Source organism: Rana temporaria, chromosome 4, assembly GCF_905171775.1.
Source record: "Rana temporaria chromosome 4, aRanTem1.1, whole genome shotgun sequence".
NCBI classification, from domain to species: domain Eukaryota; kingdom Metazoa; phylum Chordata; class Amphibia; order Anura; family Ranidae; genus Rana; species Rana temporaria.
This window is the reverse complement of record NC_053492.1, coordinates 440,342,955-440,368,699: the sequence shown is the minus strand read 5'-3', so window position 1 is coordinate 440,368,699 and position 25,745 is coordinate 440,342,955. Positions and strand designations below refer to the sequence as shown.

The 25,745-nt window shown below is 43.3% G+C and overlaps 1 protein-coding gene across 2 annotated transcripts in view; it reads left to right on the top strand.

Moving 5' to 3' along the window:
* The window catches only part of UBR2 (ubiquitin protein ligase E3 component n-recognin 2), a 129,181-nt gene that overhangs the window by 18,816 nt on the left and 84,620 nt on the right, over nt 1-25,745 (top strand). For both annotated transcript variants that reach the window (XM_040351504.1, XM_040351505.1), the window contains exons 3-10: nt 6,840-6,918; nt 7,836-7,946; nt 11,697-11,827; nt 12,885-13,023; nt 13,127-13,189; nt 15,782-15,902; nt 16,918-17,025; nt 22,043-22,131. In XM_040351504.1, coding sequence (XP_040207438.1) covers nt 6,840-6,918; nt 7,836-7,946; nt 11,697-11,827; nt 12,885-13,023; nt 13,127-13,189; nt 15,782-15,902; nt 16,918-17,025; nt 22,043-22,131 — 841 coding nt within the window. The remainder of the gene's footprint in view (nt 1-6,839; nt 6,919-7,835; nt 7,947-11,696; nt 11,828-12,884; nt 13,024-13,126; nt 13,190-15,781; nt 15,903-16,917; nt 17,026-22,042; nt 22,132-25,745) is intronic.

The window sequence follows — 25,745 nt, the reverse complement described above, 5'->3', positions numbered from 1 at the left end:
TTCCTCTCTAAGGCTCTCTAAGGCCCCATCAGTTTGCGGATGAAAACAGGACATACATTGGTCCCTATGCGATTGCGGGTGTCAGCGGATAAACATCTACTGACACCCGTAATCACCCGCCTCCGCAAAGATCCGATTTTGCGGACGGAAGAAAACCCTATTTTTTTTCTTCCGTCTGCAGATCGGATCGGATGAACACGGACACACGGTCCGTGTTCATCCGATCCGCCATATGGGAGAGCGGAGAAAAGACAGGGCGGTCCCTGCACAGTGTGCGGGGACGGCCCTGTCAGCCACCGGCTCAGCGGGGATCAACGGAGCGATCCCCGTTGAGCTTACGGACACACGGAGGTGGATCATTACTGATCCGCCCCATGTGAAAGGGCCCTAAGAAAGCTGTTGTCACACTGAGAAGTTTTTGAAGCACTTTTGTGTTAAACAAAAGCGCCTGAATATCAAAGAAAATGCTTCCCTTTAAATTCTATGTATGTGTTCACACTGGGGCAACGTGTTTCCGTTTTGGAGCATGTTTGGCGGAGTTTAAAAAACGCACAAAAAACTCACCTTCCCATTGAAAGCAATGAAAAACATGGTAAAAAAGTGACCTGCAATGCATTTTTTGTGCGTTTTTTGAGCCACGTTTCCTTTAAAAAAACACACCGCAAACGAAGTAAAATTGTGGCAAGATCACTGCAAATTTTTGCAGCAGGTCAGCGTGAAAGTAGCCTACAGTTTTTTTTATATTTGTGTTTTTTTTTTTTTTTTGCTATCTATATACAATCTCTTTATTTTACATACAGACATGGCCAAAGATTCCTAGAGCACCATGGGTTACTTAATCTCACACTATACATTTGATAAGCAATAAGAAGAAATCTGAGCAAGGAATTTTATTGATCCATATGAAGACCTTTAACAAAAGAATGGACAATATACATTTTTTAAAAATTAACATTTTTTTATTTCAGTCCTGGCAAATGTACAAACAGCTATGCTTTCCTCTTAGACCCCTTTCACACTGAGGAGTTTTTCAGGTGTTGCAGCGCTAAAAATAGCGCTGCTATACCGCCTGAAAAACTCCTGCTCAGCCTTCTCAATGTGAAAGCCAGAGGGCTTTCACACTGAGGCGATGTGCTGGCGGGAGAGAAAAAAATCTCCTGCAAGCAGCATCTTTGGAGCGGTGTGTATACCGCTCCTTCCCATTTAAAACAATGGGAAACCGTGGCAATAGGTGCATTGCGGGCGGTATTAACCCTCTATCGGCTAGCGTGGGTTAATAGCGCACCGCTAGCGGCCGAATCCCGCGGCAAATCCGGCGGTATAGTGCCACTATTTTTAGCGGCGCTATACCGCCACCGCGCCTCCCACCCCAGTGTGAAAGGGGCCTTAGGATTTGTTAATCAGTTTTTAGTAGATACTATAGAGCTAATCCACCAGTTTCTGAAGTTTTTCGTGGAATCCAGTGATATCACTGCACTGGAATTCCCAGGCCTGCATACCTAGCATGGTCATTCTAAGGTGCCCACCCTTCCTGTTGTGTGTCTGCTCTTCTTCCTTTTTTTTTTTTTTTTTTATATATTACAAAATATGCCACAAGAGGAAATCGAAAGACATGCACAGGAACTGTGTTCCCAATGGAAAACTGTAGAGTTGTTTAATGCCAGTTGATGAATTTTTTAATTTCTAATCAATAATTTGAAATGCTCTGATGAGGATATAATAAGGGGAAGACATACAGTTAGGTCCATATATATTTTCATACTTTTGGCTCTGTTTGTCACCAGAATAAAGTTAAAATAAAACAATCCAAATAAATTTGAAGTGGAGACTTTCAGCTTTAATTCAAGTGCTTGAACATCAATATCAAGTACAAGTTTTAGGAACTGCAACCATTTTTATAAATGTCCCCCCCCCCCCCCCACCCAATTTTCAGGGGCTTAAATGTATTTGGACAAATTAATATAGTTATAGTTATAAATAAAATGTTAATTTTTAATATTTTGTTGAGAATCATTTACTGGCAATGACTGCCTGAAGTCGGGAACCCATGGACATTATCAAAGACTGGGTTTCCTCCTTTCTGATTCTTTGCCAGGCTCTAAATGCAGCTATCTTCAGTTGTTCTTTGATTGTGGATCTTTCTGCCTTTTTTAGTTTTGCCTTCAGAAAGTGAAATGGATGCTCAATTGGGTTGAGATCAGGTGATTGACACGGCCATTGCAGAATATTCCACCTATTTTCCTTCAAAAGCTCCTGGGTTGCTTTTGCAGTGTGTTTAGGATCATTGTCCATCTGTACTGTGAAGAGCCGTCCAATCAACTTTGCTGCATTTGGCTGACTCTGGGCTGACAGTATGGCCCAGATTCTCAAGAGATACGATGGCGCATCTCCAGATACGCCGTCGTATCTCTGCGTAGCGCCGTCGTATCTATGCGACTGATTCATAGAATCAGTTACGCATAGATATTTATTAGATCCGACAGGCGTAAGTCTCTTACGCCGTCGGATCTTAACTACAATTTATTTTTTTTGCCCGCTAGGTGGCGCTTATGTCGATTTCACCGTTGAGTATGCAAATTAGGTAGATACGCGAATTCCCGAACGAACGCGCGGCCGACGCAGTAAAGTTATGACGTTTTCGTTAGGCTTTTCCCGGCGTAAAGTTGACCCATGGTCTATGAGGCACAGCCAATGTTAAGTATGGCCGTCGTTTCCCGCGTCGAAAATTTACATCGTTTGCGTAAGTCGTCCGTGAATGGGGCAGGACGTCATTTACGCTCACGTCAAAAACCAATGACGTCCTTGCGACGTAATTTGGAGCAATGCACACTGGGATATTTTAGGGACGGCGCATGCGCAGTTCGTTCGGTGCGGGGACGCGCTTCATTTAAATGAAACGCCCCCTACCCGCCGAATTTGAATTCCGCCGGGTGATTTACGCTACGCCGCCGCAACTTTACAGGCAAGTGCTTTGTGAATAAAGCACTTGCCTGAAAAACTTGCGGCGACGTAACGTAAATGAGATACGTTACGCCCGCACAGAGATACGCCGATGTGAATCTGCCCCTATATCTCTAAACACTGCAGAATTCATCTGGCTACTTCTGTCACATCATCAATAAACACCAATGACCCAGTGCCACTGGAAGCCATGGATGCCCATGCCACCCCACTGCCTTCACCATGTTTTACAAATGACGTTGTGTGCTTTGGATCATGAGCTGTTTCAAGCCTTCGCCATACTTTTTTTTATCTTTCCGTAATTCTAGTACAGATAAATCTTGGTTTAATCCGGAAAAATAATGCTTTTCCAGAACTAATCTGGCTTTTTAGATGTTTTTGGCAAAGTCTAATCTGGCTTTTCTATTCTTCAGGCTTATGAATGGTTTGTGACCTTGTGGTGGACCCTCTGTATTTGCTCTTGTGAAGTCTTCTTTTAATTATAGACTTTGACAATGATGATACACACAACTCCTGGAGAGTGTCCTTCACTTGTCTGGATTTTGTGAATGGGTTTTTCTTTACCATAGAGGGGATCCTGCGATCATCCACCACTGTTTTCCATGGATGTCCAGGCCTTTTTATGTTGCTGAGCCTCACCAAGTGCGTTCTTCCTTCTTCAGAATGTATCTAACTGTTGATTTGGCCACTTCTTATGTTGCTGCTATCTCTCTGATGGATTTGTTTCTTTCACAGCAATAGATTCCAAATGCTAATACCACACTTAAGCCACATACACACGGTTTGATTGTTTTACGACCGAGCGCCTGATTTTTGTCTAAAGCGCATGTGCAAGATTTTGTCTAGCATACTATCTGCAAATTGTTGTTTGACAAACACAAACGTAGTGACGAACTATGAGAGGATAAAGAGGAAGTTCATTAACCAAGTGCCACCCTTTGGGCCCATTCTGCTAATTTCATGTTAGAAGTTTGAGCGTCGATTCGCGATTTTCAGATCGACAAAACAAATGCCTTTATAAAATGGGTTTGGCATAAGTACATGCAAAGCAGCTTCATTATTATCCCATTAAAGAAGATGAGAATGTGCGCTGCATTTTCCTGTTTCATCAATTGCCCTGTCACTAATGTTAATTTTATATTACGAATGGTAGTTTACAAGACTGAACTCTTCTCGTTCTTTGATTCCGATCATGCGTGTTTGTACTTTCGACTTTTGTGACGATTTCTGTACTGACCATCCGAAAATCAAATGTTGAATTCACTTAAGACAAAAATGTTATAGCCTGCACATCCAGCTTTTGTCTGATGTAAAAATCAAATCGTCTGTCGAATGCACCGTACTAACGATCCAAAAATCGTCTTCAGACTTTTCCCTTCTGATTTTTTGTACCGTGTGTACGAGGCCTTCAACTCCAGACTTTTTACCTGCTTGATTTTAGTAGCCCACACCTGGCCATGAAACAGCTTTTGATTCAATTGTCCAATTACTTTTGGTACCTTGAAAAAGGGGGATGGCTTTTCTTAACCACTTCCCGACGGCCGTACGACTATATACGCCCGCAGGGTGGTTCTACTTCTCTGGGGCGCCGTGTTTTTACGGCCGCCCCTTTCCGCTTTCCCCGCGCGTGCTCCCGAGCGCGCAGCGGGGAACTTCTGTGCTGGCCGTGTCCCTTGGACACAGCCAATCACAGATCGCCGTGAACGGCCAATCGGAGTGGCCGTTTGGTAGGCGATCTGTGCGGCCAATGAGAGATGATCTTGTATGTAAACATATGAGATCATTTCTCATTGCCGGCTCTCACAGACAGCGTCCTGTCAGGGAGAGAGGAGACCGATCTGTGTCTCTTGTACATAGGGACACAGATCGGTCACCTCCCCCAGTCACCCCCCTCCCCCACAGTTAGAACACTATATTGGGAATACATTTAACCCCTTCCTCACCCCCTAGTGTTAACCCCTTCCCTGCCAGTCACATTTATACAGTAATTAGTGCATATTTATAGCACTGATTGCAGTATAAATATGAATGGTGCCAAAAATGTGTCAAAAGTGTCCGATGTGTCTGCCATAATGTCGCAATAAAAATCGCAGATCGCCGCCATTACTAGTAAAAAAATAATAATAAAAAATAATAATTCTGTCCCTTATTTTGTAGGCGCTCTAACTTTTGCGCAAACCAGTCGCTTATTGCGTTTTTTTTTTTTTTTTACTAAAAATATGTAGAATACGTATCGGCCTAGACTGAGGAAAAATGTAAAAAAAAAAAGAAAAAATTTAGCTATTTATTATAGCAACAAGTAAAAAATATATATATATTTTTTTTCAAAATTGTTGCTCTATTTTTGTTTATAGCGCAAAAAATTCAAACCGCAGAGGTGATACCACCAAAAGAAAGCTCTATTTGTGGGGAAAAAAGGACGTAAATTTTGTTTGGGAGCCACGTCACACGACCATGCAAATGTCAGTTAAAGCGACACAGTGCCGAATCGCAAAAAGTCCTCTGGGCAGGAAGGGGGTTTAAGTGCCCAGTAAGGAAGTGGTTAAGAACTGTCTTTCTAAACCCTTCTGATTTGGATGTAAAAACCAGCAAATTAAACCTGAGTGTGCGCTTTCAGACCATATCCATTATATAACTGTAGCTTGAATGTGCCTGTGGCCAAATTTATATGGACCCCGCTGTATAATGGAGGTATTGCTTTTTTTTTTTTCCATCCCCCTTAAGCTGACTTCGACTTTCCAGACTCCATGACTAAAGCCTCGTACACACGATCGGATTTTCCGACTGGAAATTGTGTGATGACGGCCTGTTGGCCAAAAATCTGTTCGTTTGTACACTCCAGACAATTTTTGTCAGATTTTCCGCCGACAAATGTTGGGCGGAAGGCTTATAAATTTTCCGCGGGCAACAGTCTGTTGTCAGATTTTTTGATTGTGTCTACACAGGTCCGCCAGACAAAAGTCGAAGGTACAAACGCGCATGCTCGGAATCAGTGCTCACCAAACACGTCATTAGCAGAAGGTGCCCAAAGGGTGGCGCTCAAGAGCTGAAATTTCACGAATGTCCTTTGGACTAACAAAAGTCCTACGCTTTGTCTGCTGGAAAATCCAATCGGGTGTACGAGGCTTAAAGCGGGGGTTCACCCTAAAAAAAATGTTCTAACATTACAATGAGCTGACCTGTGACACGGACATTATGCTGGTCTTTTTTTTTTTTTTTTTTTTTCTTACATACCGTTTTATCTGTATTTTCTCCCCGGATTTCCCGCGGGAGTGGGCGTTCCTATTCACAGGGTAAGTGATTGACGTTTTTCCGACCGGCGCATACAGCGCGTCACGAGTTCGGCAACTCGTGACGCGCTGTATGCGCCGGTCGGAAGAACGTCAATCACTTACCCTGTGAATAGGAACGCCCACTCCCGCGGGAAATCCGGGGAGAAAATACAGATAAAATGGTATGTAAGAAAAAGAAAAAAAAAAAAGACCAGCATAATGTCCGTGTCACAGGTCAGCTCATTGGAATGTTAGAACATTTTTTTTAGGGTGAACCCCCGCTTTAAGGCTTCATGTACACTGGCCTACATTTCTCTTTACTCCGCTTTATTCATGTCACTAATACCTCAATCCGGGGTTACCTGCAGTATTGGATGCCAGTCAGTCAACTCCATAGATACAAGCTGCTAAATTTTATATACGGAGCATACATTTTCCTGTTTTTATTTTTTTTTGTCTCCTGGTGCTTCTACTCCATTAATGTTTGGGACTATGCTTTACATTTACAGGAAAGGTGTTGTAGCATTATCATTGTGTGAGGATCTCTGTTTTCCAGACCAATACTGGGAGAGCGTCTTGTATAATTTGATGTTTTTTTGTTTTCAGAGACTGCGCAGTTGACCCAACATGTGTCCTGTGCATGGAGTGTTTCCTGGGAAGTATCCACAAGGAGCATCGATACAGGGTAAGCCATTACTTTTAGTTTCTTTAAAGCTGAGGTTTAAAATTTCTAATAAAGTTTTTATATATATATATCTATCTCTATCTCATCATATTCTTACTGAAGCTCCTCTTCTCAGGTCCCCGTTCCGTATCTCCTGGCCCCTCCTCTTCTCTGAGTGACCCCATAGCAAGCCCCTTGCTATATGGGCAATCGTGCATTCTTGCTCCATTAGACACACAGAATAGGGATTGGGCCGTCCCCTTCTCAGTGGCTGTGATTCACAGCCAATCTGGAGGCAGAGACCCGGGCGAGCAGCTGCTCTCATGCACATCGCTGGACCGGGCTCCGGTAATTTATTAGGGGTGCGGGACTTTTACCTTCATGCATAGAAGCTGAATTGGCCTGGGCAGGAAGGGGGTAAAAGTGTCCTGCATTGAAGTGGTTAAGAATAGATAGTGTTAGAATTTTCTGGCAATTTAAGGTAATGTGGGTTTTGTTACCATACAAGGGGATGCAAAACTTGCTTGACGCAGATCCAAAGGAGACGCCTATCAGTAAATTGGGAAGCGGCAGTCAATATTTTGGGGGGCGTGGCAAACAGACCTGGTCCCCTTCACTTCTACCACCCGACCCCTTCCGCCACGCTTCACGATCGATCAATTCGGCTATCCAATCCACTTGCACTACACCCCCCTGGTGCTCGATAGTGGCGATTCACTGCACCCCGAGCCCATCCATTTTAATGCCAATTAAAGCCTCTGGCTCTAATCTCGTGTTTCAAATAATTTAAAAAAAAACATCGAAATCCATGCGTCGGGCACCATGCATGGACATTAGGGGCTGGGCGCATGGATTAGGGGGAGCAGCGCCCTTAATGGATGAAAATTGTGAATAATCTCTCGCTGATGCAGGCCCTTCACTGTGTTTGTGTGTTTTAGATGACCACGTCTGGAGGTGGAGGATTCTGTGACTGCGGAGATGCTGAAGCTTGGAAGGAAGGCGCATACTGCCAGAAGCATGGAATGCACATCTCTGAAAAGGAATCCGAGGTAATGAGATGGGCACATAAATCGGCGGCTTTTCCTCTAGTGTAGTTCTAAAAGAAGAAGAAACGATTTCTGAAAACGATTGAATAGTGTGTGTTCATGATGATGAATACACAGATTTTCAGAAGGCTGGTTTACTACCGTGCCATGATAACCCTAAATATCCTGTATTGTACAGTACCTTGAGATGGCAAAATGATTATTATCCATTATGCCAATGTTGGCTCCTTGTAAACGCATGTATGGTGTTTCTGCTGGGTGATCTGTTTTTTTATGTGGGTCTTCAATCTTCACACCTTCATGTTCATACTTTTATTTTTTACCTGGATCTGCTCGCCCTATTGCTGGTCTTTGTCGTCTTTTCTCTTTTAAAGCAGCTTTTAAATCCCCAAAAATATAGTGTAGCTTACCAATTATTTTCAAAGAACAAGCTCTCTTCCAGATGTATCATTTTACAAGAAGGAGACAAACCATTTAACACTGGCCTGGGGTGCTTACAATGATCAGCTTTTATTTTTTTTATGCAAAACCTTTATCCTAAAAGGAAAAAAAATGTTTGCTGTAACTGATTTTAAAGTGTTGGCTTCAATATGTTAGTGTATCTAAAGCTGCTAGTAGATTTAAAGCCATTGGCTGCAAGCATTGACCAAATGCTGGTTTTCCAGCATGCTCGTTTAAGAAAACGGACCACACTGTACAGGAACCTAAAGTTGTCCGGCTCCTGCTGCTGTATATACCAGGCTTAGAGAAGTATAGGATTTTTATTTATTTTTTCTGAATCGTACTTTGGTAGATGCTGCATCCAACCCCTGCCGCCTCTAACACTGAGAACCGAGCAATCGAACACTCGTTGGGCTCTCTGAGCTTTCTGAGCAAAGAACTCTCTGCTCTGCCCCCCGCGCTCACTGGGCTGTGGAGGGGGTGAGAGCGGCTGGCTCAGGTTCTCAGCGGCTCGCTGAGAGGCTAAGCTGGGTGCCGGTCTAGGCATGCGGGTGGATCTTTACCATATGGTGGCAATCTTACTCAAGCCTGGACTGGCTCTGTGACATCAGCCAACAGCAGGGTGTCACAGGAGTACAAAATTAACTGCAGTCCTGTGATCCACATGAGAAGTACAGCCAATGAGCTGTGGCTGTGCTTCTCCTTTAACATCCCCCCCCAGACCAGACAGTCTGTGTTCATCCGATTTCCCCCCCCCCCCCCATAGGGGCGTGCGGAGATCTGACAGGGCGGTCCCTGCACAGTGTGCGGGGACCACACTGTCATCCGCCGGCTCAGCGTGGATCAGCGGAGCGATCCCTGCTGAGCAAGCATAGGTTCGCAGGGCAGATCATCACGGATCTGTCCCGTGTGAAAGGACCCTAATTCTCTTTTCCAGAAAATCGGTTTTTCTCATACCATATCAAAAATGAGAACTTGGGTTTGATAAAGGATTAATTTGTTTTTATAGCTGTCAATATTATTCTAATGCCGCGTACACACGATCGGACATTCCGACAACAAAACCGTGGATTTTTTTCAGACGGATGTTCGCTCAAATTTGTCTTGCATACACACGGTCACACAAATGTCGGAAATTCCGAACGCCAAGAACGCGGTGACTCACAACACTATGACGAGCCGAGAAAAATTAAGTTCAATGATTCCAAGCATGCGTGTTTTTTTGAGTGTCGGAATTGCAGACACACGATCGGAATTGCAGACACACGATCGGAATTGCAGACACACGATCGGAATTGCAGACACACGATCGGAATTGCAGACACACGATCGGAATTGCAGACACACGATCGGAATTGCAGACACACGATCGGAATTGCAGACACACGATCGGAATTGCAGACACACGATCGGAATTGCAGACACACGATCGGAATTTCCGACAAGAACTTTTGTTGTTGGAAAAATTGAGAACCAGCTCTAAAACATTTGTTGTTGTAAATTCCAACAGCTAATGTCCGATGGAGCCTACACACGGTCGAAATATCTGACCAAAAGCTCACATGGAACATTTGTTGTTGGAAATTCCGATCGTGTGTACGCGGCATTAGAATTCTTCACCAGCACCAAAGTTCAAAGGTATCAATACTTTATCTTGTTTTTACATTGTCCTATTTTTACATTCATAAAGAGCGACATAATATGCCAAAGTCTGGTCGTCTTTTTTTTTTTTATTTGTTATATTCTTTATTTGTCGTTTTTAAGGTGTACAGAAAAAAAATAAATCCTTAAATTTTCATCCATAAAGTACATTGTGGTCTAGACTCTACAGATCATACATTGATAACCTTCAATTATAAATTGTATCAAACGGCATATCCTCCATTCACACTTGTGCAACTTTGGACATCAAAATCCAGTGATATTTTCCAATGATAATCATTCATATATGCTGTTGCCAGTCTTCCTACATGTGCTTGTCATGACTGCCATGTTTTGATCATTTATTCTGTACGATCTTTCTTTTTTTTTTTTGTATTTCTATATTTTTTCAATAAAAACATTCTGTTCATGTTAAAAAAAAAAAAAAAGTTCATGTACTACTTTGGTCCGACTTTCATGCAACTTGAGGGCCATAGACTTCAATGTTAACCCTCAAGTTGAAAGTCGTACCTGAATCTTATACAGTACAACAGTCTTCACTGGTCAAAACCAACACCTATCCAAGTCGCAACCATCCAATGTTGCACTCCAAAGTCTTCACAATTTTGCAGTAGTACAAGTGTGGATGGAGCCTTACTGGGGACACGTCACTCCAGGAGGACCCAGAGGTCTGTAACAAGGAAAGGCAATCTTGTCTGACCCGCTCCAGTTGAACAGTGTAAATAAAAATCCAGCCCATCAATCGCCTGTGCTACCACTTAAAAATAGGTGCAAAAAAAGAAACGCAAAAAAAGTGTGCGTAAAACAAGAGATTGGTGTTTGTCCGGACTCCCTGACGGAGTTCCCGGTCATTTCAGGAAGTGTTGACTTGTCATCTCATGCTTGAGAGCCCACAATGTCCCGATACGCAGAGGAGCTTGTAAATGGAGTCCAATAGAACAACATTTTCCAGAAAGGTTTCTCCATTTTATTTGCTGAGGGAATCGTTTTCCTGCATAAGGTTGATTTAATTCATCTACTTAAAATACAAGCTAATGGTTTGTTTGCAAATTAAGGGGTGCAACTCTTTGCAGCATTAAGAAGGTGTAGCAGAGAGGGCTTGTAGCGTTTAAGTGACATGGGGGTGAGGTGTAGAAGAATAGCAACCGTGTAATCGGGCATTGGTACACAAGTAAATTGGAAAATCCAGAAACCTTGTATGACCAGCAGACAGGGGGGGACTGACCATTCGGGCACTGCCCGAGGGCCCCATGTCACTAGAGGGCCCCATCAGAGTTGCCAGCCTCAGTAAAACCAGGGACAGTATGTAAAAATCTGTTTTTAAAAAAATATCCCAAGATTAGAGCTCTCCAGTAAATTTTCTGTGTGTGTGTGTACACTGTGTATGTATACTGTCTGTATGTGTTGTGTGGCCCCATAATCTCCTATTGCCCGTGGGCCCCATAATCTCCTATTGCCCGTGGGCCCCATAATCTCCTATTGCCCGTGGGCCCCATGAGTTGTCAGTCCGCCCCTGCCTGAAGACGTGGAGCAAGTCTTATCTTTTTACTTGTAGACACATCAGTACAGTTGAAGATCTTTTTTGTCTTTTTATCCTTGCTTTTTCCCTATACGCTTGTTCTGACTTTAGATTTTTTGGCTTTTACTCAGGATCCACTTGTTCAGTTATCAGAAGATATGGTGGCAAGAGCTTACAATATTTTTGCAATAATGTTTCAATATACAGTGGATATACTCACATGGGAAAAAGAAAATGAGCTGCCGCCGGGACTGGAGTGTGTGTAAGTACAAAGTCATGTCTGCCGATTTGCTGGCGTGTTCCTCTTTTTAATGCAATGAGGCTTACCTAATACCTTGCTTCACAGGCGCATGTTTGAAAAAGACCTGGGAAAATCATATGTGTACATATATTATATACTGTGTGACGTTTGGTATGACAAGACAACGAGCAATGCCTGTTTTCACTGCCATCTCCTTCCCTCTAATTGGAACCCCCAAACATTATATATATTTTTTATTCTAACACCCTAGAGCAGGGGTGTCAAACTGGCGGCCCTCCAGCTGTTGCAAAACTACAAGTCCCATGAGGCATTGCAAGGCTAACAGTTACAAACATGACTCTCACAGGCAGAGGCATGATGGGACATGTAGTTTCGGAACAGCTGGAGGGCCGCCAGTTTGACACCCCTGCCCTAGAGAATAAAATGGTGGTAATTGCAATACTTTCTGTCACACCGTATTTGCACAGCGATCTTACAAGCGCACTTTTTTGGGAAAATATACACTTATTTTAAATTTAAAAAAATAAGACAACAGTAAAGTTGGCGCAATTTTTTTCCTATTTTGAAAGATAATGTTATGCCGAGTAAATTGATACCCAACATGTCACGCTTCAAAATTGCGTCCGCTCGTGGAATGGCGACAGACTTTTACCCTTTTAAAATCTCCATAAGCGATGTTTAAAGAATTATACAGGTTGCATGTTTTGAGTTAGAGGGGGTCTAGGGCTAGAATTATTGCTCTCGATCTACCAATCGTGGCGAACACCGTTTTCATGTTCGGACGCTACTCACGTATGCGTTCGCTTCTGCACGCAAGCTTGGTGTGACGGGGCGCGTTTCTGGCTTCTAACTTTTTTAGCTGGCTCCTAGATTCCAAGTCCTGTGTCTATGTGTGTATATATAGTGAGTGACTTGAGTCTCTCCTATTAGAACGGTTCCATTGCACTGAATGTAACGCGACTAGTCACCCCAGTGTGAACCAAGCTTAATAAATGATGTGGCAGACAAGCTTCTGTTTGGATATAGCGATTTGTAACATTTTGTATTTTTCTTCCAGAGAGAAGGATGACACATATTTCTGCATGCTGTTTAATGATGAAGTTCATACCTACGAGCAAGTCATCTACACTCTGCAGAAGGCGGTAAACTGCAGCCAGAAAGAAGCCATTAGTTTTGCAACCACTGTTGACAGAGATGTGAGTTTTTCACATTTGTTTATGTTGGCAGAACCTCTTTTGAATTTGACCAATGTACTATTGAAGGATTTGGAAAATTATAATTTTTTTTTTTGTCTGACAGGGGCGTAGATCTGTGCTGTATGGGAGTTTTCAGAGTTGTGACCAAGCCAAGTCGGTCATTGTGGTGAGTGTCGCATATAAGAAATATTTACATTGTATCTTGGAGAAGGTCCAGCCAAAAAAAAAATAAAAAAATTTAGTCAGCAGCTACAACTACTTTTAATATTAGGGCACTTACCTGTCCATGGAGCTTCGGATCGACTCCCGGGTGCTGCCGCCGCCATTCCTGGTAAGGGAACCAGGCAGTGAAATTTTTTGGCTTCACTGTTGGTTCCCTACTGCGCGTGTGTGAAGCGTGCTGTGCTTTCCAATTGGCCCGGGGTAGTGAGGGGGGGGTCGAACTTCCAGGAGATCGGCCTGCGGCCCGGCTCCCGGAAGTGGGGAAGAAGACCTGTCATTAACAAGTCCCCGTTCCCCCTTCCCCTGAAAGGTGCCAAATGTGACGCAAGAAAGGGGGAGGGAAGCATATAAGTAGAAGTTTCGCTTTTGGGAGAACACTGCTTTAAAAAAAATAATACAATACTGACTTACCCTCCACTAGTTCTTTTTGTTATAAATTTTGTGTTGCTAACGTCATCTCGTGATCCTGCCAGTGCTAGGTTTTAACTCCACTTCCTGTCTTAGGGTGAACGCTCTTGCTGAGCTGAAGGTGCAAAGTCCCGACTTGGACTACAAGCTGACATGGCATTGTACAGGGCACAAGCACATTCAGCAAGGTGTGCCCACAACCAGGACGTGCAAGGCATCTTGATATGCGCAGTTCAGGATAACCTTGTCATTAAAGCGGTGCTGAACTTAAAACCATAAATGTAATTCCAGCTTACTAATCAGTTGTAAAAATCTGCATTCTTTTTTTTTTTCACCTGGTGATCTGGCCAGTAACGCACCTCCTGTATTAGAGTGCCCCTGCTCCAGATAAAGGAGCACAGGAGATACCTTTTGGACAGCAGCATTGTCAGTCTGGGGGTAGCGTTGGATGTACTAGCAGATTTAAAAACACTAACAAGTTGAAGCCAAACTCCAGCTCACACTGCAAGTGTAGGAGACCCTACTATCCCAGTCCTCCGCGGGGTTACTGAAGACTTTCACGCAAGCCTTTCCTGCGTAGCCTCTCTTCCACCCTTTCTGACGCTCTGTGCTGCTTTTGGTTCCTGGGTCCTCTTTTCCCAGGAACTCTGCTATGCGCATCGGGACCCTTCGGGGTAAGACCGCGCTATATTAAGATACTTCTCAACTCAAGTACACAGGCAGTTACAGCAGCAGTATTTTTTTTTCTTTTTGGCATAAAGGTTTTGCATGAATACATTTTATTAAGATTTTTAGCACACCTGTTAGTGTTAAATGGTTTGTCTCAACACTCAGCCAGCATTGCTACAATTGTAGGACAGCCTGTTATGTTGAAAAACCCTTTAATCGGCAAAGCTCTTGCAACCTGGAGAGTTGCACGACTTTCTTCAAAATGATACAGCCCTACCACTTTTAAATTCTCAGACTTACTGGCTCGATCACCCAGTGAAAATGAAGGAAAGCCTAAAAAAAAGTCAACTAATGCAGCTATCACATCTAAGATCTGGCACTAATATGTAATAATAATGTTTTGGGTCTAATACCACTTTAAAGCGGAGGTTCACCCGAAAAAAAAATTCTAACATTACATTGAGCTCACTTCCAACATTGACAGTATGCTGATTTTTTTTTTTTGCTGTACATACCGTTGTATAGCTATTTTCCCCTCGGCTTCTGGGTAGTGGCTCCTGCGGGAGTGGGCGTTCCTATGCAGAGGCTAAGTGATTGACGTGATGACAAAAACTTCCCCCCGACGCATAAGGAGCGTCACCAGTTTCCGAAAGAAGCCGAACTGCAAGTCGGCACTATACGGCGCCTGCGCACCGATGGTCGGCTTCTTTTGGAAACTGGTGACGCGCCTTATGCGCCGGGGAGAAGTTTTTGTCATCTTGTCAATCACTTAGCCTCTGCATAGGAACGCCCACTCCCGCCGGAGCCACTACCCGGAAGCCGGGGGGGGGGGGGGGGGCTTATAGCTATACGACGGTATGTACAGCAAAAAAAATAAAAATAAATCTGCATACTGTCAATGTTGGAAGTGAGCTCAATGTAATGTTAGAATTTTTTTTTTAGGGTGAACCTCGGCTTTAACTATGATACAGGTTCAGAAAGCAGAAGCGATCACAGGGAAGCGAGGTAGATGTGCATGGAGTTGCACAGATTGAAAAAAAGATTGATACAAGTCCATCCAGTTGAACCAAAAGAAAATAGCAAATGAAACAGAAGACCTTCATACCCCTCCCCCAATAAATCATGATCCTATTTGCTGCAGTGGCGGGCTCTGCACGTGGAGTGTGCGAACACCCTGGAGCTCATCCCTACTTATAAGTAAAGTTACCTGCAAAGGAAGTGAAAACATGTCCACATACCACGCCCTCTGTCACCATTTGGGTGTGTTCATTCTTCTTACTTGGAAAAACCCTTTAATCGTCAAAGCTCTTGCCACCTGGAGAGTTGCCTGACTTTCTTCAAAACAATACAGCCCTACCACTTTTCATAGTGGGAAATTTTGTTTTTAAATGGCAGTTCAAATGAAAAACAAAAATAGTTGTGCTTTATATACTGACCTGGTATTTATTTTTCTTTTCAGAGGAACACAAGCCGACAGACTAAACCTCTTAAAGTCCAGGTCATGTACTCCGGTATTGTGGCACACCAGACATTTGGACTCCGAATCCTCAGTTGGCTGGGACAGATTCTTGGCTACTCAGGTATGTTTTAGTGCTTTTTTTAAATGTCCAGTGTCAGAGCTTACCCCGGTGGATGGCATTGTTCGGACCTGGTGATTGGCCGCTCAGGCCTAAGCATTGTCCTATAGGAGAGGTTACATGTTCTTTCATACCTGTAAGTCCTACTGTATTGCTCTGGAGGTGGTATAGGAGTGCGGATCAGTGAGTATAGTTTACTGATGGATGTGGGCTATCAGGCCCCTATTCATTGTCTGTATAGAATTTTACATTGGGGCAGAAAAAGCTGTGTGTCTTAGTCCACCTCTTGATATGGAGCATGGATCTCCAAACTACGGCCCTCCAGCTGTTGCATCCCATGAGGCATTATAAACCTCTGAAATTCAGACATGACTGGGCATGATGGGAATTGTAGTTCCTGAACTGGAGGGCCATAGTTTGAGGATATAGAGCCTCACCCTGGAGAAATTATGTTTAAATGGTACAAGGATAACTACATGATATGTAGGGATGAGCTCCGGCGTGTTCGCACACCATGTGCAGAACCCGCCAGAAGTCGGCGCTGCGCTAATCGCAGGCAGAGAGACATTTCCTGATCTCTACAGCAGCGCATCGGGACAACGTCTCCCTGCCTGTGATTAGCATAGCGCTGTGCTGACTTCCTGGCGGGCTCTGCACGTTGAGTTGCGTGGTACCGTATTTATCGGCGTATAACACGCACCCTAACTTTAAGAGGGGAGTCTCAGGAAAAAAAACTTTCCAAACCCCCCCTGCGTATAACACGCAGGCACAGTTTACCCTCTATTTTCAGGGTAAAAAAGTGAGTTTTATGCCAATAAATACAGTATCTTAATATAGCGCGGTCTTACCCCGAAGTGTCCCGACGCGCATTAAAAGATGCACGTGGAGTGTGCGAACACGCCATAGCTCATCCCTAATATGTAAAATGAGAAAGGATAGGGTGTTTTGTTTACAATTGTCAACCAATGATATGTTGCAGTTAATCCTTACATGTGTGATTTATTCTGTCTCTCTCCAGATGGGCTAAGGAGAATCTTATGTCAGGTCGGTTTACAAGAAGGTCCAGATGGTGAAAACTCATCTCTCGTAGACAAATTAATGCTGTGTGATTCCATATTATGGAAAGGTAATATTCCACAGATATTTGTTTGTACTTTTATCTCCTTTTGTAGTTGAACAGTACAATCAATTTAAATGTACATGGCCACAGGTAAGTTCAAAATTGTATCACAAAGAGTACATTACTCTACATTAAAGCTACACTCCAGGTGAACATCTAAATACATATGAGAGCTGTTTTACCTGACAAAGGGTCTCTGATCCTGTCCATTCAGTCCTGATATTTATACATCTCTGATAGGCCCCACAGTCAGGCTAGTGACCTGACCTCTCTATGCTGCAGTTAGGCAACAAAGCTAGATCACCTTCCTTGCCCAGCCTCTGATGAGACCACGAAGGAGTGGCAACAGACTGATGGTGACATCCTTTAGTTCTCGTCTCCTGTCTTCATGTTTCTTATTGGTACATAAAGTAAATGCAGTACATATTATTTGTTTAACTTTATAGAAAATCTCACAAAGAGTCTACAAAGTAGGTTCCATAAAATACCCACACATAGCAGGTAAGGTATTTGTTGCCAGACTGCACCTTGAAATTTAAGCTGGGGAGAGTAACAGAAAGTACACTCTCTGACCAAAAGTATGTGGACACCCTTTTTCACTCCACTAAGAACTCATTTCACACTTGCGCGACTTGTACTGCTTCCCCATGATTTCCAATGATAACCATTCATATATGTGCGACTTCAAAGTAGTCCCTGTACTACTTTGGTCTGACTTTTTAATGCGAGTTGAGGTCCATATACCTTAAAGTGGATGTAAACCTGATTCCTGAAATTTGAGCTGGGCACATATATCTGCAGTATTTTGCATCTCTCTTTTCAATGAGCTAAGTCTTGGAGCTCTCTTCTGAATGCTTCCTCTGTTATCAGCCTGAAAACTCCTGAAATGTTTTGACTTTTTAGACAAAAGCAGACAGAATCTTTTGTCAAAGGAGGTTTCTAAAATAGAGTAGCAGAGAGCAGCTCCTTTTACAAAACAGCTCAGGGTCTCTGCCTATGATGAGAGGGGGTGTGTGCCTTTCCTCCGAACAGCAATGTTGGCTATCTTGGCTGTATGCCCAGACATCGCACTCTGTGTTAAATAGGAAGAGAAAATCTAATACAATCTGAACTTTCTAAACCGTATATGGGAGATTTGGATAATCTCTGTGTATCATCTGAGGCTGTTCACTTCACTGGGTGTATGGAGGGTTTACATCCACTTTAAGTTTACACAGGCATTCCCTGAAATCGCAGCGGCAAAATCGCGTGACTTTGAAGTTGCGGTAGTGTAAAAGGGTCCTTGGATCAGCCTCATCTGCTGGTGAACACGCACAGGCTTCAGCTACAGTCCCTGCATCTTGTCTATGCCTTTTTGATGTATTTCACCCTGATTGGCCGTCGTTGTAGAGATGGGCATGAGCCATAATGTGGTTGTGCACAAATTTTTGAGCAGGGCTGTTTTCTATATATGTTGTCATTCTTTTCAAATGATTGCATTTGAGTACACAAAGGTAGCTCCATAAAGACATGATTTGGTGTGGAATGGGGCATGTGGCCTGCACAGACCCCTAACCTCCATTCTATTGAACACTTTTGGCATGAAAGCCTTTCCATAAGAGGAACCTGTTGAAGCATAAGGGGTTGGCAACTCCATATTGTTGCCAACAGTAAAATCCTTGCTGCTGCTTAACATACCTTAAATCTTTAAAGTGGAACTGCACTTTATCTGAGAACCACAAACCAAAAATGCTGTTTAATTTTTAATATTCAAAGCAAATTCCCTCAAATTCCCTCCTTGTCTCCATGCTTTATTTTTATTTTGAGAAATCACTTTGAAAAACACCCCCTAACAATTCTGTCTGTGGCCATCTTGAGTAAGGGCAGATGATTCATGTAGCATTTACTTCCTGGAATCCCTCTGCCCTTTAGGCATGCAAGCAGCAGTGGGTGTGCTTAGCCCCTCCTCCTCCACTGAAGACTCCTAGGATGTATGACATTATTTGCCAAGTAATGGAAATCAGACATGTAATAATAAAAAAAAAGTTTAAAATGAGCAAATATGATATACTTTCCTATCTATTTACTAATGCTAGCAGCATATAGTGGGGGAAATAATTATTTGATCCCTTGCAGATTTTGTAAGTTTGGCCACTTGCAAATAAATGAAGGGTCTGTAATTTTTATCATAGGTGTATTTTAAATAATAGAGACAGAATATCAACCACAAATCCAGAAAAAACGCAGGATACAAATGTTATAAATGTTATAAATTGAGTTGCAGTTCAGTGAGTAAAATAAGTATTTGATCCCCAAGAAAAACAGGACTTGGTGGAGAAACTCTTTTTGGCAAGGACAGAGATAAGATGTTTCTTGTAGTTGGTTACCAAGTTTGCACACATCTCAGGAGGGATTTTGGTCCTCTTCTTTATAGATATTTACATCCTTAAAGTGATTGTAAAGGTTTAAATTAAAAAATAAAAATAACAAACATGTCATACTTGCCTCCACTGTGCAGCTCGTTTTGTACGTAGTTGCCCTGAACCTCGTCTTCTGGGGACCCAAGGGGGTTACCTTGCGGGCCTCGCTCCCAAATCCAGCATTTGCGTCCGTAGACATGAATGCCGGACTTGACCCCGCCCCCCACGTCATTGGATTTAATTGACAGCAGCGGGAGGCAATGGCTGCGCTGCTATCAATCTATGCAATGAAGTGCCGAGAAGACAGGGCCGAGATCAAGCGCGTTCTCGACATGGGACTTTCAAAGGCTCAGGTAAGTAAACGGCATTTATCGGATGTTTTTTCACCTTGATGCATATGATGCATTAAAGGGGTTATAAAGGTACAATTATTTTTCCTAAATAGCTTCCTTTACCTTAATGCAGTCCTCCTCCACTTACCTCATTCTTCAATTTTGCTTTTAAATGTCCTTATTTCTTCAGAGAATCCTCGCTTCCTGTTCTTCTGTCTGTAACTCCACACAGTAATGCAAGGCTTTCTCCCTGGTGTCGTGTCGTGCTTGCCCCTCCCTTGGACTACAGGAGAGTCAGGACGCCCACTAACACACAGCTCCTTTTTCTATCTGCAACGTAGAGCGTCCTGACTCTCCTGTAGTCCAAGGGAGGGGGCGAGCACGACACTCCAAACCAAGGAGAAAGCCTTGCATTACTGTGTGGAGTTACAGACAGAAGAACAGGAAGTGAGGATTTCTCTGAAGAAATAAGGACATTTAAAAGCAAAATGGAAGGATGAGGTAAGTGAAGGAAGACTGCACTAAGGTAAAGGAAGCTATTTAGGAAAAAAAAATTGTACCTTTACAACCCCTTTAAAGTGAAAAAACGGGAAGGTTTACAACCCCTTTTAAAGCGTTTCTTAATGCCCCCCCCCCCCCCAAAATGTAGCCTGCTCTTTTAAAGAATGTTATATGACACAGTGCTTGTGCTGTATCATGGTTGGCCCCCTGTAATACCTAAAAAAAGAAACCTGTCTGATTCTGCCAGTTTTTACCCTCCCCTTTTGTAAACCGACCCACATTGTATCATGGTCAGTTTACGTGCCTCTGTCATCTGCAGCCTGCTCTGTCCTCTTCTATGCTCCCCCCCTCCCTGCCAGCTCGTGATGGTGCCCCCCTCCTGCTGCTTGAATAACACTAACCTGTATGCACCATCCACGCTGGTAGTGTCCCCCTGTATGATTTATAAACATACCTCATTTTAGAGCAGAGATCGCGATCGTATGATGGGCCAGATCTCTCCTCCTCCCCTCCCAACTGACGTCAGCGGTGGAATCTCGGCCCTGCCCGCTGCATCTCTCAGAGGAGAAAAGGAGAGAGCTGGCTGGTCATGTGATCGCAATCTCGGCTCTGAAATTAGGTATTTGTTTTTATAAATCATACACAGAGGGGGACACTACAATAGAAGGCAGTACTGATGGTGCAAACAGGTTAGAGTGGCTTAAACACTTTAAGATTTCTTAGCTGTTGCTTGGCAACTCGAAATTTCAGCTTCCTCCATAAATGTTCTACAGGATTAAGGTCTGGAGACTGACTAAGCCACTTAATGCTTCTTGAGCCACTCCTTTGTTGCCTTGGTATGTTTTGAGTAATTGTCATGCTGGGAGACGCATCCAGGACCCATCTTCAGTGTTCTGGCTGAGGGAAGAAGGTTCTCATCCAAGATTTTACAATGCATGGCCCCATCCATTGCTGTCCGACACCGCAGCAGATGGACTACGAATGTGCTGATCAGAACACCTGTAGTCCATTCATTCTTCCTGCAGCTCTGAAACTGACAGCCTGTAAGGAGGTACAGCCTCAGAACTGTAGATGGAGTCTGCAGGAGCCTGACATTGTACCTGCAATACACAGATCATGGGTGCAATGCTCTGCAGACTCCTAAATAAGCTGGCATATTGGAAATTAAAAAAAAAAAAAAAAAACGAATTGCTTATCAATGATGGGAGAAGCGTGCAAGAAATATAATCGAAAAAGGAATGCGCATGAGCTGTGACCTAGAAAGAAAAAAAAGATTCCCGGCCATTCGATTCCTTTTCTGTAGCAACATGAGGTGAAATCGAAGGTTGGGTTGGTCAAATTTCGAAATCATTGGGTGAAACCATCGAATCACAAAACGCACAAGTTCTGATTTAAAAAAAAAAAAAAATTGCCATTCGACTTATGTATGGCCTGCCTAAGGCTCCATTCACATCTATGCGACAAAACGCCGTACGCTTGTGCCGCTAGAGGGGGGAATTCCCATTGCTGTCTATGGAGATGGTTCACATCTCATAGACGCCGTACGCCTGAAAAAAACCTTTTTTTCAGGCGACATTGGCGTTCTCCCATTGACAGCAATGGGAAGAATTTAAAAAAAAAAAAAAAAGTTTCACACTCGCGGCAAAATACGCCGCGTAAACCGTTGTCGCGGAGGTGTGAATGGAGCCTAAGGCTCTGGGTGCTGCAGAATAATACAAACATTGTGCAAGCACGTGTGTAAAAGCTACTTTAATTATAGCAAAATCCATGTATTTTTTATTATTTTATTAGGGGCAAGAAACTGCTACCACCAGCTTTTCATGAGCAGCTTGTTGATGGACTTAAAATACAAGAAACTTTTTGCCATTCGATTTGCAAAAGTAAGTTTGATATTGCCTTCTTTATGCTTTTAATCTTATTCAGTGCAGTCTTTGTTATTTCGCTGATAATCGGTGCCTTTCTGTTCCTGGTACTGCAGCTATTTTAGCAGGAGACCGGCCTGTGGAAATATATTAACATGTGATTCCTGTAACAGGATCTCATTTAGTTTCTTATTTACCCATCTTTATCTGGGAGGCCCTGATTATTTCAGTGTGTAAAAATCCTTTAAAATTACATTAGATGAACATTAATAATTTGTGTTACAGAGAGTAGTAATATTTGGATGCTAAAGTTTATGTAAAGCCTTAATGCCATGGCACATGCCAGGATTACCAACAAACCACTTACCTGTTTGCTGCATTTTTTGGACCTGTTTGCACCTATTTTCTGATGTTGTCATTATAAAAGCATTTGCACTTTAAGGCCCAGATTCTCAAAGGGCTTACGACGGCGCAACGCCATTTGCGCCGTCGTAATTCCTAATCTGGGCCGTCGTATCTATGCGACTGATTCTTGGAATCAGTTACGCATAGATATCCCTTAGATCTGACAGGCGTAAGGCAATTTTTTTTCCCGCCGCTAGGTGTCGCCTCGTCGTTTTCCCGTCGTCTATGCAAATTAGCTATTTATGCGAGATTCCCGAACGTACGCGCGGACGACGCAGTGAATTTACGACGTTTCCGTAAGCGTAAACTTGCCCCTGCTATATGAAGGGCAAGTTTACGAAGGTCCGTCGTATGCCATGTTAAGTATGGCGTTGGGTCAGCGTCGGCTTTTTACGTCGTTTACGTCGTTTTCCTAAGTCGTCCGCGAATACGACTTTACGTCAATGACGCTCACGTCGGCGTCATTGACGTTTTCCGTCGTGAGCTGGAGCATGCGCACCGGGCTATTTTTCCGCCCGTCGCATGCGCAGTTCGATCGACGCGGGGGCGCGCTTAATTTAAATACAAGCCGCCCCCTTTGAATTACGCAGCCTTACGCCAGGCCATTTACACTACGCCGCCGCAAATTACGGAGCAAGTGCTTGGAGAATACGGCACTTGCTCCAGTAATTTTCGGTGGCGTAGTGTAAATGGCTTACGCTACGCCACCGCGGATTCTACAAGAATCTGGCCCTAAATCACTTATATTGACCTTATAGTTAATATATTGTTTCAAGCTAGAATTTTGGAATTTATCACTTACTATTAGCGCCCCCTTATTATACACCCCCCCACATTCCCGGGTTCACGGAACCCAACGTTGTGATTGTCCGGAGCCACGAAGACGCCACTCCCACGGTTGCTGCTGGTCATGGCACGGGTCCTGAAGAAACGGCACGAGCAGGCCGTTCCTTCAGTGCACATGCGCCGATGACGGCAGCAGCGTATATAGTAAATATCTCCTAAACAGTGCAAGTTTAGGAGATATTTACAGTACCTATAGGTAAGTCTTACTATAGGCTTACCTGTAAGTACAATTAAATAGGACGACTTTACTTCCTCTTTAACAGGAGCACAGACAGCAATACAAACTGACAAGTGTTCTAATCCCTCTCCATACTATCAAAAGCTAACAAAAAAAAAAGTTTTGCCTATCCCTGTCTATGCATAAAAATAAATAAAAGTTTTGGCTTTACATACACTTTAATGCCTTGTGAACAGAATGAACAGCACTGATGTTAATTTCTGACATTTTACTTGTGAGTTTCTTCCCATATTGATTCTGTAATGAAGAATTTCAGGGATGGTATATTTTGACATGGCTGCAATGTAACTACCTCACCAATGTAACTGCATTCTCCATATATGGCGGATGCACCTGGAAGCTGCCTACTCTGCTTCAGCGATTTCCACTTCTGGTCCCGTGCTGAGCGGTCATCCTGATGCATTGTGAACACAGGAGGTTGATCGCTGAGCATTGGAAGCCATTCAGAGAATGTGTTGCATTTTCTGAATGAATGCAAAGCGTCCTCTGATTGGATGAGGTGGAGAGGCGTAGTGACTGATCTCCTGTAATCACAATGCATCAGGCCAGTCCCCAGCACAGGAACTGGAAGCAAGTGGACAGCACTGGAGTAGCGGTGTCTAGTGATTTTCATCTTCCAGGAGCATCTGCCAGGTCTGGTATATGGATAGTTGCATTAGTCCAGTGTTTCTCAATTCCAGTCCTCAGGCCCCCCCAACAGGTCAGGTTTTCAGGATTTCCATTATCTTGCACAGGTGATTTGATCAGTTTCACTGCCTTAGTAATCACCACAGCCTTTTCATCTGAGGGAAATCCTGAAAACATGACCTGTTGGGGGGGCCTGAGGACTGGAATTGAGAAACACTGCATTAGTCCAAGCTGGACCAATGTACCCATGTAAAACATTTTTACCATACCTGGTATTTTTCTTTACATTTTTACAGGAATCTATAGCTTTCTCTTGGATGCATTCATTCGTTCAAAAATCTTTAGTGAATATATTTAAATGCATCCATGGGCTGTCATATCTGCCCATTACATATAATTGCTGTGCTGCACAGTGATTATATGTTACTGTTTTTATTCCTCAGTGCAGATTTATCAGTCGGGATCATACTGACTGAAAATCTTATTTGTATGTGTTATTGAGCAGGGAAATTGGCTGAGGGCCTGATCTATAGATAAATACGATTGAGAGATTCAATGAACCTGTTTAATATTTAAATTATGTTACAGCAAGTGTTTAAAGTGCTACTAAACCCACAACCATAAAATCAGTGTGTATATGCAGTAAAGCAGGCTTGTTATACTCGCTTTGGAACCTAAGTGGTTAATCCTCTGCATTGTGTAAAAAGGCTGTTTGATCCTGTCTTCTCTGATACTCTCCTTTTACGGTCCCTAATCCATCTGCTGATAGTACAGAGCCTTGGGGGCACTCTGCACATGTTTAGTGTGTATTGATGGAGACGTTTTTTTTTTTTTTTTTGAGGGGAGGGGTGCATGTCATCGGCACTGTCAAGACAGGGTCAGGGGTCATGCAGCCTCATAGGACAGCCAGAGGGGAATTAAAACTCTTCCTACAAGCTTTAACCAGACATTGATAGTCACATATACTGCTGATGAGAGAAAGTATTTAAAGGAGTTGTAAAGGTAAAAAAAATGCTTTCCTAAATAGCTTCCTTTACCTTAGTGCAGTCCTCCTTCACTTACCTCATCCTTCCATTTTTCTTTTATATGTCCTTATTTCTTCTGAGAAATCCTCACTTCCTGTTCTTCTGTCTGTAACTCCACACAGTAATGCAACACTTTCTCCTTGGTGTGGAGAAAGCCTCTTGAGGGGGCGAGCAGGAGTGTCAGGACACCCACTTAGCCCCCCTTTCACACTTGTACAACTTCAAAGTCGCGCGATTTTACCGCAATTTCGCGGCCGCGATTTCAATGAATGCCTGTGTAAGTGGCATCAAAATCGGACCAAAGTAGTGCAAGGACTACTCTGAAGTAGGCACAACTTAAAGTCGTGCTAGTATGAATGGTGTTCATTGAAAATAATGGAGAATGACTTGTTATACGATTTTGCAGTCCAAAATCGTGAGACAGGTCGTATAAGTGTGAAAGGGGACTAACACACAGCTCCTTTCTCTATCTGCAAAGTAGATAGCGTCCT